This window comes from Megalobrama amblycephala, linkage group LG4 (assembly GCF_018812025.1).
Source record: "Megalobrama amblycephala isolate DHTTF-2021 linkage group LG4, ASM1881202v1, whole genome shotgun sequence".
Lineage (NCBI taxonomy): Eukaryota > Metazoa > Chordata > Actinopteri > Cypriniformes > Xenocyprididae > Megalobrama > Megalobrama amblycephala.
In genome coordinates, this window is record NC_063047.1 from 5,866,986 (window position 1) to 5,882,607 (window position 15,622).

The following is a 15,622-nucleotide window of genomic DNA, read 5'->3' on the forward strand; positions in this document are numbered from 1 at the left end:
CACTGTGTGTTTGACCTCAACAGAAGTATATTCTAAGTACAGTAATTCAAACCTCAATCTATCCTCCTACATGCACCGCCCAACATTCATTACTCTGATTTAATAATTACATTACAAAATCAAAGAGTAAAAGATGATAAACTTGCATTTAGAGGGAGGAGGTAAATGAAACTCAGCCGGTTATGTTTTAACAAGACAGCTGACTGTTGTACATTACAAACATAAGTTTACATTAACCATTAACTATGAGTATGTATGACTAAATTAACTATTAACTATACATTACAAACTTGACTCTACATTAAATGATCAACTGCAACATTGCAGACACCCAACATTACATCTCATATAAATCTACACTACTGTTCAAAAGTGTGGGGTCAGTTTTTTTTTTTTTCTCTTTCTGAATGACAGGAATACTTTTATTTTGAAAGGAAGGCATTAAATTGATCAAAAGTAACTGTAAAGACATAACATGAATAAAAGATTAAAAAAAAGAATCTTGAAAAAAAAGTATAAATTTTTAGACAGAACTGTTTTCAAAATTCATAATAAGAAATGTCCCTTGAGCACCAAACCAGCTTATAAGAATGATTTCTGAAAGATCATGTGACACTGAAGACTGGAGTAATGATGCCTTAGACGATATTACTGTTTTGTGTGTTTTTATCAAATAAATTCAGCATTGGTGAGCATAAGAAACTCTACATAAGTACAATATATCTGTGAAACAACTATAAAAATAAATACTAAGCTAAAAAAAATAACAAAATCATTATAATAAATCCCTCTAAAAGAAATCTGGCTCCCATAATGGCTCCTTCACAGGAAGGAAACCAGTCAGATTGCTGCTTTCCTTTAACTTTCCGCTACCATTGATTGGATGGATATAAATATCCATATGACCTTAGATTCGCCCTTTTCAGTTCAAATGCACAATCCAGCATACCTTTTATAGAGAGATGAAAGCTATAATGCTGAAAAAAATGACATTTTATGACATCCATGAGAAATGACATTTTAATATTGTCTCTTTGCTAACTGGCATGACTTAAAATAGATTGTTAACATCAGTAGTTGCCTGAAGCAATCTGTTAACCTCGCCCCCGCAGTCACTGGGCACTTTATTTAAAGACTAACACAACTCCAAAGTGACTCTCGCTCATAATATTTTTACATGACATTCATATGTAATAGTTTTTAATCTGTATAAGGCTGTAAAACTGTATACTACACTGAAAAATGTAATAATTTGGCAAGTGCCAAATACATGGCTTTTCAGATAAAAGTATTAATGGAAAAAAAAAAAAAAAAAAATTCTGAACTTCATAAAATTATAAATATGAGTCCATGTGAGTCCAATTAGTAATTTCATCATTTGCTAATTCACAAAGCATCGATGAAGTCAAAACAAAGCAATATATATGCATTCAGGGTACTTTGATGAAAAAGAAAATGTACATTTTAACGCAGATACTCAGGTAAGGAAGAAAGAGAAAGCGATGGTACTTTAAAAAAGAATGAGGGAGAGAGAAGGGCAATTTTGTCCTCTTTAAAAGAGGGAGTGTGTGCGGGGATGGGCAGTAGTAAATAATGTCTGACCAGGCAGACAGCAGCAGATAAAGTGCCTTTATCTGGACAGAGGAATTCTTGTGTTTGAACACACACTAACACACACTATACATGTTCCCACAATGTCACACACACTCCTACCTGTCACTCAGAATGATTGATGTGTATTCCGGCACTCCCAGGCCTTTGATAGGGAGGGGAAGAGGCGGGGCAGTGGGAGGGGGGCCGGCTCAATCTGTGACATCTGTCCCCTCACTTCTGGGGAACAAGAGAAAAACACACATGAACAGTCTGAAATATACACATTCTGCATTTATTTGCTTCCTAAAAACTGTTGTTTGGAGAGGAGCTTGTCTTAAAAATGTGTAAATGCGGTTCAGCAGCTTCTTCGCCAGGTACGCGCACATCTCACTGGCAAAACTACACCGACAAAGCAGTTCACTTTGAAAAGGCAAACTACTTTTCCCCCCTTTCTCTCACAAAAAAAAAAAAAACATACGCTCTCTCTCACACACGCACGCACCTAAATCCACAGCTGAGAGGCAGTTCAGCTCCATTTACTTACACACTGTGCCACTTAGACACGCTTTACTGCACCCACTAATGAACACATACAGGCTCACACACACCACGAACAGAGTGGGGTTAATGAACGACAGGGTCCTTTGCTTGCTTGGCACCTTTAAGCTTGTGAACATAATTGGCTTGTATTGTATTTCAGTCTCGTTAGAACAGAAACCTCAGACACAATACGATTTTAGAGCACTTCCAAAAAATTCAGAGCAAGTTCTTGGGAGTTTGTGTTTTACAGAAATTTCATTTCACGCAATCCTTGGAACCCGTTTACGTGTCTGTGTCCATATCTCTGTAGTCAGAGAGTCTAGACAGTTCGAAATAAGGTATTTTTGTACTTGTCGTAATGTTTAAATTCTCAATATTATTACAGACATTAGAAAACATAGTTTTGTTGAAAGGGAGATGCAGGGTTTATTTTTAACCTCACCAAATCTTTCGGTAAGCGGTGGAATTTCAAAACACGACTGTGTGTGCAAACGTTGAGTGAGTGATGTTAGTCCGTTCTTATGAATATAGAAGTTTTGTTCACTGTCATCTTACATCGTTATGTGCGCACACACACAAAAAACCATTTGAGGAGTTCACGGCCGTCATTGTGGGGTTAGAAATGAATGACAGGTGCTAAAGAAACAGGACAGTCGTTAGAGCTCAAGTTACAGAAGACACACACATGCTCATTTGTACGGACACGCACTCAAAATCATACTCTCGTTAAAATATATCCACAAATGCACACGTGCACACTGAAAAATGTTCTTTTGTACACACTGTGAAATCGTCTCTGCCGTGAAACCATTGCGTAGCACATAAAACATCACAGTTATCTGTAATGTGAAAAGAGAGGGTGATGTAATTCACATGGTTCCCTCAAAACAGCCATTCGCAATCACATCAGATACTTTCATGATAATATCTTATCTATCACAGACTATAGCTGCAGGCAACACTACAAAAACAGAACAGACAGAGAAAAGAGGAGATAATTCTGACTGATATCTGTAACCAGACATCTCAGTGCCGACGTATTGGGCTGTATACAACCAGATTCACTCAAACACACAGTTACAGAATAATTACATCAGATGTCTAAGCTAATACCTGCTGGCTGATGTGTGACCATCATTAAAAACCGGAACAAAATGACATACTAGATTTTCTTTAATTCTTCAAGAGATACAGGAAGCAAAAGAGAGAGAGAGAGAGAGAGAGAGAGAGAGAGAGAGCGAGAGAGAGAAAGAGAGAGACCGAGAAAATATTAAATTACAAAGGAATTCTGGATAATTGTGTTGAGAGCAGTGTTCCACTTTCTGTGTGTGTGTGTATTCATTTGTTTATTCATGAATTGAGCAGTTAGTCTGCCGTGGTTTGAGAAGCTATAAACTAATAGATTTTTAATGATCAGTGAAGAACATTTCATCATGCACTCTCATTAAGCATGAAACACATGTTCATCAATCTTATTGTTGTATTTCTCTGGACAGAAAAGTAGATATCTGTGGAAACAGCTTATGTAAACAATGAAACATGCAGTAGACCAACAGAATACAACTGAAATTTTTATTCAAATGAAATGACAACTGAATTTCTTGTCATACACTGCATTCTTGACTGATTATCAAATTACATTGTAAAATCCATTTAAAACAATGTTCAGGTCTATTGAACCTGACTGAGATAATGTATAATAACTGAGTATGAAAAGATTGTAAATTATAAAAACATTTAGCACAATGTATTACCTTTGATTTAAGTTAAGTTTAATGTTAACAATTCTAAAAATGATAGAACACTAATTTAATTAAATTGGCACTGTTTTTACGCCACCCACAGAGAAACTATACAGCGACTGTTAAAGGTGCCGTAGAACGTTTTTTCAAAAGATGTAATATAAGTCTAAGGTGTCCCCTGAATGTGTCTGTGAAGTTTCAGCTCAAAATACCCCATAGATTTTTTTTTTATTAATTTTTTTAACTGCCTATTTTGGGGCATCATTAAATATGCGCCGATTCAGGCTGCGGCCCCTTTAAATTCTCGTGCTCCCCACCCCCGGAGCTTGCGCTTGCCTTAAACAACATAAACAAAGTTCACACAGCTAATATAACCCTCAAAATGGATCTTTACAAAGGGTTCGTCATGCAGCATGTCTAATTGCGTAAGTATGGTATTTATTTGGATGTTTACATTTGATTCTGAATGAGTTTGATAGTGCTCCGTGGCTAAAGCTAACATTACGCACTGTTGGAGAGATTTATAAAGAATGAAGTTGTGTTTATGAATTATACAGACTGCAAGTGTTTAAAAAAAGAAAATAACGACAGTCTTGTCTCCGTGAATACAGTAAGAAACAATGGTAACTTTAACCACATTTAACAGTACATTAGCAACATGCTAACGAAACATGCTAACAAAGACAATTTACAAATATCACTAAAAATATCATGATATCATGGATCATGTCAGTTATTATTGCTTCATCTGCCATATTTTTCTATTGTCCTTGCTTGCTTACCTAGTCTGATGATTCAGCTGTGCACAGATCCAGACATTAATACTGGCTGCCCTTGTGTAATGCCTTGAACACGAGCTGGTATATGCAAATATTGGGGGCGTACATATTAATGATCCCGACTGTTACGTAACAGTCGGTGTTATGTTGAGATTCGCCTGTTCTTCGGAGGTCTTTCAAACAAATGAGATTTATATAAGGAGGAGGAAACAATGGAGTTTGAGACTCACTGTATGTCATTTCCATGTACTGAACTCTTGTTACTCAACTATGCCAAGTTAAATTCAATTTTTAATTCTAGGGCACCTTTAATGTAACTTGTTATAACCAGACTCAATCCCTTAACCTTTCTCTTATTCACCCTTATGATAATTTTTTTCTCAATGTAAATATTATATGATGGCATAAATATGACCTAACATATCCCCTTATACACCAAAATCTTGACATATTTCTTTGCCGACAACATTTCAAAAGAAACCACAAATAAAGCTAATTATGCGAAAACTGAGGAGTGAAAGACTGGAAGGTCTGCGTGTAGGTTTAGCCATGACACAATGCAACAAAAATCTCCCTGTTGAGATGTAAAACTATTACCCAGCCGACTCTGTGTCTGAACTGAATGCAGATCTGTGGTTTAGAGCAACCTGCATGCCGAGGTTAAAGGTTATTGATCGGTGATTGATCGGAATCCTGTCACGTTTAAATGGAGTATGTAAGTGCAGCGTAGAGTCCATTAGAAATACATTATTTAAGAGTCAGGAAAGATGATCAAACCTGAGACATGGACACTCGTATAATGACATGAAATCAATACTGGATCCATTTGCTGAACATAATAGGTTTTTTAAACAATCATTAAGGGCACTTAACACGACTTTTATTTAGTACTTGATACATGCAAGCACACACACACACACACACACACACACACACACACACACACACACACACACACAGATGCACACACACATTTTTCTCTTTCTCCAACCTGTTGTCTAAGAACAAAGGTAGTAATGTGTGTGTGTGAGCACCACTGTCAGAGTGGAAATGAAGATCCGTCACAGTCGCCACCACAATTTCACGGCAAGTTTACCGGTTCAGACACGCACGCACACACTTATTCAAGCATACTGACACACAGAAGTTTTCTGAACCCACTGCTCACCGTGACAACCAGATCATCTGCCTATGGCAGCGTTCCCAGATACACATACTCATGGAGGACTGGCACACCGCATGCAGGTCCATGAGCACGTGTAGGTGTCTAGTTTTTCCAATTCTTTTTTAACTAGCCTGTATATGCATGTGTAGGTGTGTGTCTCTTTTCGGCCGAGCAAATGTTTTTGTTGTAATGCTGTGTTCTCAGTGTGTTGAAATGGGTCTATCGGGGGCTTTCTGGGTGGGGCAGTGTTGGATTGTCATTCATGATTCCCTACTGACTAGTGTAGGATAGAGAGAGAATAAGAGAGAGAAGTGTGTGCGCTGGAGCGGGGGGTTTGTGTGAAATTGGTCTATTATCTGCTTGAATATTCCATCAACACCCTCCTGAGTTCCTCCATTACAGTCATTCCACCTCCTCGTCATCACACACACACACATACGCTCACCTTCCCCAGTGAGACTATTCCAAAACATTGTTTAGTTAATCTACTGTATTTTGGACCAAAACCAAATTCAACATTACACAATGTAAGGCCTTCGCCCACACGTACATGCACAAACACATGCACCTTTGTACACATGCAGATATGAATGCTAACTTAGCTTAACTAACAATGATGTCAATTAGTAATATAAGGAGGAAATGGAAGAGTTCATAAGGGCAGAGTCACGTTAAGCCACCATCACCACCCAATCGACTTTATCCAAACTTTTTGCTCCGAACTTTTTGCTGCCAAATGCTCAGATTTTAACACTCAAGCATGTGTGCACAGGAAAACAGGGTTTATATAGATTGACTGTATGTGTGTACTACACACACTGTGCTGTATATGCTGGAATAATGTTTATTTTTAATTTGAAAGCTGAATCTAGAAGTAAACATTGAAATGAACATTATAATGATAAAAATTCAAATTAAAAACTACAAAAAACATTGTTTTATCTGCCACGTGATCTTAAACGCAATATAATATCATCTAAATGATCATGATATATATGTATATGTATATTTACATTTAGTCATTTAGCAGACGCTTTTATCCAAAGCGACTTACAAATGAGAATAGTAGAATCAATCAAAACAACATGAGAACAACAGTACGTAAGTGCTTTAAGTCTTTAGCATTTTTTTGAAAATGGCTAGAGACTCAGCTGCTCGGATAGAGCGTGGTAGGTCATTCCACCAGCCAGGAACAGAACCGGAGAAGGTCCGTGAGAGTGATATATGTGTGTGTGTGTATTTTATATTACACACACATATATATATATATACATATATATATATATATATACATATACATATACATATATATATACATATACATATACACATATATATACATATACATATACATATATATATATACATATACATATATATATATATATATATATATATATATATATATATATATATATATATATATATATATATACACATACACATACATACACACACGCACACAAAAGTTGGGTGTCTGCAAGATTGCATAATTTTTTAAAATAAATTAATACCTATATTCAGCAAGGACGCATTGACTTGAATGAAAAGACAGTATTTTATAATGTTACAAAAGATTTCTATTTCAAATAAATGCTGTTCTTTTGAATTTTCTAATCATCAAAGAATCCTGAAAAAAATATAACATCGTTTCAGCAACACTGTTTTCAACTATGATAATAATAAGAATGTTTCTTGAGCACCAAATCATCATGTTAGAATGATTTCTGAAGGATCATGTGACACTGAAGACTGGAATAATGGATGCTGAAAATATCCATTGCCATGCCATCAGAACAATAAATTACATTTTTATATATTTTATATATTATACATTTGTATTTTTTATATAAATCATTAAATATTTTATTTTATACTATATATAATATATACGCATGCATGTATGTGCTTATAAACTTTGTATGCAAAGTCCAAAGTGATTATGTGTGTATGTGTGGGTCTGTGTGTCCATGTGTTCTTTAGGTTTATTAGTAACTGTGTTCAGACCGCAGTGTGGACATATTAGTGAATAGCTGCTGACAAATGCATGACAGTAATTTCTTCTTGGGTGTGTGTGTGGTTTTGCTCTCTCTGAGCTTGTTGCTACGAACATTTCAGTTCAGGCAGTACTAAACGTCAGATCATCTCAGATACACAAAGAGCACATTAAAGCAAAATGAGAGGAAAAAGAGGGTGTATGACTGGCTGAAAGGTCTTAATAATAGCCAGGTTAAGGTGGGGGGCTATATTTAGCTCTGTGTACTGGTGAATTAAGAAAAGGTCAGATGTTTGTACTTAAGCAAAAGAACATGGAAACATTATTACACACAAAACTGCACAAAGGATCACACAGAAAACACCAAAACCATGCCTCTGCTAACTACTACTGTAAAAGTTATCTATCTCAGAACACAAACTTCTCTTTCTGCCAGAGCTGATGACGTTCAGCCTTAAACAGATCGCATGACTGCATATATATCATTTCTTAATGAGTGGCTGGTCTTTCAGACCTGATCTAAATGTGGGTAATGAATAAACTGACATTTCACACACACGAGAGCTCAAAGAGTAAAAGCTACACCACACTCATGTTATCTAAACACTAGCCAGAGGACTAACCCTTCTAAAGACATATGGCTCTCTGAAAAACCACACACACACACACACACACACACAGACCGGTTGTATAGTAGATTGACAGGACACCATATGTCACTCAGAATCACATCTTACTCAGGGAGGAGGACACACAAATTAGCCATAGACCTGTAATTTGCCAGCAGAAATGATTAAGAAAAAAACAAGCTTAACTTTGACTCACTTCATATTTTACCTTGTTGTACAGTATATTCTAACTATATGGTAGTGTTCTACTAAAAGAACCACAAAATAAAAACGAAATAAAAGTCCAAAAAACAGGAAATCATTTACAGATGGAAATATTAAAATGATTTTTATAGCCGATAGGGGGCGGTATTGACTACTGAAAGGATTAGCGTTATCTTTGTTTGACCATCAAATATCATTAGTGTCACTCTTTTGAATGTCTTTGGGATAATGATCCTAAATCTGTTATTAAACGCTTATACGGTGAAGACCCGTGTTTTCAGCTGTAAGCCGTAATGTGTTGTGAATGTAAAACAGACTTACGTATTTAAATGACTCCAGAAGTTCATATCTTGGCGAAAATTATAAACTGAGAGGGGAAACGAACATACGAAAAACATACGGAGTAACCATAGTAACAAGCAGTCTGTCTCGCTATACGATGTCTAAAGAAAACATTCATTTGCGGCATAGTAAATCTTCACAAAAAAAAAAAAAAAAGATGACAGTGGGTATCTTAAACTCAACTACTTTTTCAAAAACGTCTTATCTTTAAAAGAATGACTAGACTAACTATACATTTAAAAAAACAAAACTATACATTTAAAAAAACAAAAAACAAAAAAACATCAGTCTTGCAGATGAACTTCTCCGAAACTCGCTGTACACAGAGGGACACCATGTTGCGACGTCGTCCTAAACGTGCACCTTGATTGGTCCGTTTCTGAACGGGGCGGGGTTTAGCAGCTCGGTGGGAGTGGAGATGATGGATCTCGAGTCACTGCGCTGTGAACGGTGTGCGGGACTGACTGTGGAAGCACCGGATCCACGGTCGAGCGCCGAACAACTCTAAACAAGATCCAAGGCTAAAAGACGCGTCATTAACTCGCGGAGGAAGCGAGTAAAGCGCCGAGCTGCTGGAGTTTCCCCATCTGTTTATATCATTGAGACGAAACTGTGTGCTCTTTTTGGCACACGAGCCAGCAGCGGACAGTAGCTGAGATCCCGTCTATCAGCATGCACTGAAACGCCAGATCAGACTAAATAAGAAGCCGCAAAACTCGGGAGTTTACTTTTCGTGTATTTTTTGAAAGAGAATCCAAATGGAATTGGACAGATATTTTTGGCAGTCCTGCGACTGACAGTTAAGCTTTGTTCCTGGACACTTTGAACATGGATTTAGGTCGGTAAATTTCGGACAAAAACTGTTGCATATCCAAAGCTCATCTCTATGATTTGGGATCAAACGCGAAAGGAGTCTAGTTTTAAATCTGACACATGATCAGGACCGGATTTGTTCACACACCCGAACCCCAACACGGGATTGATGGTTCTTATACCTGTGTTCATGTCACTCACCCCCTATCTGGCGCGATTTGACCATTTGTAAGGCTACTAGCTCACTAATAGATGAGTACAATAAAACAGTCACGCGCTGCAGTCTACCTAAGTGCAAGGTAGCAGCGATTTTGGTAATAGAGAAACGTTGGCCCAGAATCCGCCTGTGCAACGTTGTGCGACACCTTTTCCCCTCCAGGCAACGCTAGAAAAATTGGATTTGGAAGTTGAGCCATGGAGCCCCTCCGCTTGGACGCCTAACCTACTCTTTTGCATGTGGTTCGGTAACCCGGAGTACAGTCGATCGAAAGAAGGATCTTATCTTCTTGCTAGCTTGTGTCTCTCTCCGAGAACCCTGTAAGATGGCTAGAAGTGACGGCTCGTGGAAATATTACCTCTGGATTCTGACAGCCATGTGCAGATATGCGTTACCCGCAGCCAAATCACTGGAGTCTGTCGTGTGGAATTCACAAAATCCCAAGTAAGTGCACGAGCGCGTGTTTAAAATCCCTTAGAAAGAGTATGAAATGCATCACAGTCTCAAATTTTCGCGATAGTACCAGTTCGACTTGTATTGATCATGAAATAGACATACAGTTTGAGCAATCCGATCTGAAAAGCTCCGTTACTCTTGTCACGGCTCGCTCTCCGGCACGATGACATGAAAGCTCACGTTGAGCTCGAGCCTGAAGTGACCGTGCAAGCGCGCGCGCTCTCCCGGGATATAACGCACAGCTGTCATACTCCACCGCCGCATCTCACCAACTCACAAAAATCCCTTGTTGAGCGGGGATTCGACAATAATTTCACGCTGGTACAACTTTATGCGAAATATCGTAGTTGTTTTTTTTGTTGTTTTTTTTTAAGAATCTCTGGGGTTTTTTTAAAACTACGAATTCGGACACACAAATTTAACATGTGGCCTTGACGCGGGCCTTATATCTCCATGCAGTACTTTCAAAAATTACAAATAACGTTAGACCTGCTACTGTTCCTCGTTGTTTTTAGCACTAAACACTCTCTCTCTATCGGCGTGTCCATCTTTTCTTCTTTTCCCAGGAGAGGCGAGGGGAGCTAACTCTCCGCCACCGGCCTGCCCAAATCCCGGCGGCCTGGTGGCTCTTTACGCCTGTCATATTGCTCAAATCAGAGTTGTGTCGAGAGAGTTAATAGGTTTTTAAGCAGGGGTTTCCTAGACGCTCATAAAGTCTCTCTGATTGCAGCTCATAAAACGTTCTAAGGAGCGTCCAACATGTTTACTTAACCTGAATAATGGCTCGAGACGCCACTGAAGCCTGACTCAACAGAATCATAAAGAAAGCTTGTTGTTTGAGTTTTGCATTTGCAAAAAAAAGTTAAGTAACGTTAGTTTAAAAAAAAAATCTATATCATAACTAAAACGATTTTTTTATTTTGACTTGTTAGTTGACTAACATGATGGTTTGTCCTTGTTTTTAGCCTTTGTGTGTAGTGTGGAATACTGGTTGTATCTCAAAACCTAATTGGTTGCCTACCCTGCCAGCAGTTTTTGGGCACCTAGACAGTATATTGGGCACCATAGGCTCGTCTTGGTAGGCAACTCAAAAGGGTTTGAGACACAGCCGCTGAGTTATGAGCGTAAACAGGGGGGACAGGAATAGTGCACATGTGTTTTTCATCTCGAGGGGAATATTTTAATTAAGGAGTCGCTCGGTTGGGCTTGTAAAAGATGAGCAGAAAACTTGAAAACTTTAGCATGTGAGATCCCGAGGGTCGACGCGAAAACATAAATTGTGCTTTTAAAACTCAAACCGCACTGTGATCGTAAATTACGAATGAACATAAATTTGTTTTTATTTTTTCATTTTTAATGTTCTCATGCGAAAAGGAAGGAAAATGCAAAAACTAAACAGTTAACTGCTTAGAAATTGGTAACAATTTAAAAAACCTTAAATTAATATTGTTAAACATTACTATATTATATAATGCTTAACAGATCTTTAGTTAATTCACATCCAAACAGTTAGAAATGTTGTGGACCATTTATGAATCAACTATATCTGTTAAGCATTGAATAAAGTTTTAAATAACTTTTTAAAGCTATAGGCTACTTCATGAAGTTTTACTAAAATGTATTTAATGCCTTTCCTTTATTCAGACATTACATTTATATTTTATATTTAGCCTATTAGTTTTAAATTTTGGTAATTTTTTTGAAAAATAATACATTTTGCTACATGCAAAAACACTTGGGCTCTCAAGACTCAGATTATAGAAAATGAATGGTGAGCTATGTAGTTTTTTTTTTTTTTTTTACTTTAATTTTATTATTGTGCATAGGAGCTAAACCCATTACGCAGATCTAAAAAACCAGCAAGATTTGAGCTTTTTGTCCTGCGAGAGAATTTCAGATCAGTTGCTGGAGCCTCTCTGTGTAACTCATTGAAGCAGCTTTGAGCTCCACGGCACAGCAGATGCTCAAACTGGCCTGGTCTGTTTTATCACAGTTGCTGCATGTTGTTTTAAGTACTTAATGTTTATTTAATTACAGAATGCGTGTGTGTGTGTGTGTGTGTGTGTGTGTGTGTGTGTGTGTGTGCACCTGTGCATGAGCATGGGTGTTTTTAGTTACAGATTCAGAGAACCTCACAGTACATTGAGAAGAATCGACTTTGAAAGAGTGTGTGAAGTCGAGCAAAACAATATCAGAACCGTTTGTTAGTGATTGTTTTTGAGTTTTACGAGATACATGTCTGCACATCTCAATCCCACATCTCATTAAAACACAGCACAATAACTCAATACACAGGCTGAATTGGTCGTTGAATGCAAAGATTATCCTAAGCACTCTCATAAAGACATATGGGCCTCAGGCAAACACACTCTCTGCGCTCTATCTCTGCAGCGGACATATGGGAGCGTCCACCACCACTAAGTCCAAGTCACCCTTTAAACCTCTTACCAGACTCTCAGCAGTGAGGCTATCATACACACACACACACACATACGGCTCTCTTACCCATAATAATGTGCCATTTGTGTTCTAGGTCAGACTGAATGCGAAATATAATTGAAGGACTGTAAAATTAGAAAAACTCTGGCTGCGTTCTCCACCCCTCAGCACTCTTATATTTATATCAGCAAAACGCAAAGTTTACTGAATGCTGAAGCTACCGCTGCGTTTTCTCTGGAAGAAACATTTGGTGGAACAAGAGCTTCACTGATTTATTCTGTTGACACAATTATGTAAATTTAATTACTTCTAGACACAACTACACATACTCGCTCACGCACAGACTTACTGCTGGTTTCAGATGTATAATTCTGTTCCTATCTGCATGGTTCACAGCTATAATTTGGACTGAGAAAAATGTAAAAGCGACACCCCTCCCCTCCCTTCCTCTGCCTTGAGGGAAGAAAAGAGAAGTAGATTCTGCTGGGAATAGAGAGAGAGTGACAGACAGAGAGAATAAAGTAGCTAATCACTGGGACAATTATCACATTGAGGCAGAGATTTCAGGTTATATCTTATTCCTTTAATGTGTCACACACTATACACCCAATCAAACACACATAAACAACAAAACGAGGACTCTCTTTACTTCTCAGTTACATCATCAACTTCTTCTAGTTACAAATTAATATAATTTTACAACATTCAAGTTCTTGGCAGCCACTCGCTTATCAAGAAAACACTCTAGCTGTTTAGAAACAATTTTCTGATGAACGACTGCAAATTAACTCAATTTCTTTTGGCTTTTGGATATTTTAAGAACAAAGTAAGAGGGAATCCATGATATATGTATGAATGTGCCTGTGTGTTTTGGCTATATTCCAGTGCTAAGGGAGGAGATGAGGAGCTAATTGGAAATCTGTCTCTCATTAGCTCAAAAATGCTACTGAAGTACCTTACTTATGTGTGTGAGAGTGTGTATTCAAGCGTACAAGTTCGTTCATTTACCCAACACTCTGTGGTGCACAATTAGTCTTAATCAGCAACTTCTATGTGCACATATAACCGACTAAAGCAGCAGTTAAATATCCTGTTTAGCTCATGAACACTCTTTAAAAATGTAAAAAAAAAAAAAAAAAAAAAAAAAGTGCCTGAAAATTTAAAAATTGGAAAATCTTCTTTTCCACAACAAAACAATGTTGTTCTGGACCCCATTGACTAAAATTGCATGGACAAAAACACTCAAAACGTTCTTAAAAATATCTTTTATGTGCCACGCAGACAAAAGTTTGGAAATGACATGAGTTTTAGTAAATGATGAAACCATTTTCTAGCAGTTGGTCTTGGATTTTCAAGAAATAATAAAAGAGAATGACCAGAAAGCATATGATGTAGGCCAGACTCAAATCTGCGTCCCTGTGAGCGATTCCAACCTGTTGCGAACACGCTCTAACTGCTTAGCCGCGTTTAAAATGTAGAAATTTCTGAAAGCAATTTTTGGGGGTCTGAAAAATCTGATTATTTTGACGTGAAAAGACATTAAATGACCTTTGACCTGCTCAGGAATCACGTCGGTCTCAAGTGCGATCAAAGAAACGGATTCGTGTGTGACTGTTCGGGATCATTTAGGACATGTTTGGGCATATATTCAGTCATACACAGCAGTAATAATTATTCTCCGAGTCGTGCTACTTTCAATCATGTGTCCGTGTGAATTTACGAGAGTGTACGCTTGAATGTGTGCGTGTTTTTGTGTATGCATGAGTTAGTGTGTGTGTATGTCATGATCAGTGGTGTTATAATAGGAGTTGACAGTGAGGAGATTAACTCTGTCAGAGTTTCAATATGTTGAACAGCAAGAGAGGACTCACGCAGACTCACACACACACACTTCCCTCTGTCTCAGCCGGCATTTCCACAACAGACCTGTTCCTCTCTGAAGTGTGTGTGAAGTGGCTTTTGTTCTATCGTTGATAGCATTTCACGGTGTTGTGGATGTTTAGGTGTGTGTGTGTGTGTGTGTGAGCGAGTTTTCTTCCGTTAATGTCATATCCTGAGAGTCTAACAATGTGACGGCTATAACCATGTACATTTTAACGGGGATTCAGTTTGCAACTTAAAACCGTTTTTCTATAGTCGTTACATAACAGAGAGAGAAAGCGAGAGGGGTTGGCGTGAAACCTAATTTTTATTGTACATCCATGTGTGTGTGTGCATGGGGAGGGCTTCATTAACAACAGTGCTTAAGTAACAAACGCACATTGTCTGTCCCTGACCAAGCATGACCGCTGGGCACTCACAGCCTCCTCAAACGGCTCTCACACGCACAGACGCGCTCCGAGCCTAGCGCCCGTGTTGTTTTAAGGACTGTAATGTTTGTAGTTGTAGGGTCTGTCGGAGCACACGACGGAAGAGGAGCAGTGGCAGCTGCTGGGGGGGCGGGCGGGGGTTGGTTTACTTAGTTATACTTTGGGGACAAAATTGTCCCCAGAAGTTAGCTAAATTTGACAAAACCTCCCACTGGGGTCCAGGACTTCCTTAGGGGTCAGAATCATTCATAAATAAAGCAGAAGTAAATTTGTTTTGTTTTTTTGTTTTGTAACTGTAAAAAAGGCTACAAGGTTTCTAATAGGGTTTGGGTTATGGTCAGTCTGTTGTAATCATAATTAGCTTTATTTATAAACAGTAGAAGTCTGTGCCAGAATGT

General features: G+C 38.0%; 1 protein-coding gene and 1 long non-coding RNA gene across 3 annotated transcripts in view; one reads left to right on the top strand and one right to left on the bottom strand.

The window, feature by feature from the left end:
• Positions 1 to 15,622, bottom strand: part of LOC125266408 — a 218,076-nt gene that overhangs the window by 26,404 nt on the left and 176,050 nt on the right. For both annotated transcript variants that reach the window (XR_007184486.1, XR_007184487.1), the window contains exon 6: positions 1,714 to 1,830. This is a non-coding gene — a long non-coding RNA (uncharacterized LOC125266408). The remainder of the gene's footprint in view (positions 1 to 1,713; positions 1,831 to 15,622) is intronic.
• The window catches only part of efnb1 (ephrin-B1), a 37,892-nt gene continuing 31,647 nt past the window's right edge, over positions 9,378 to 15,622 (top strand). The window contains exon 1 of the mRNA XM_048187022.1: positions 9,378 to 10,464. Within this exon, the coding sequence (XP_048042979.1) occupies positions 10,346 to 10,464 (119 nt within the window). The 5' untranslated portion in view covers positions 9,378 to 10,345. The remainder of the gene's footprint in view (positions 10,465 to 15,622) is intronic.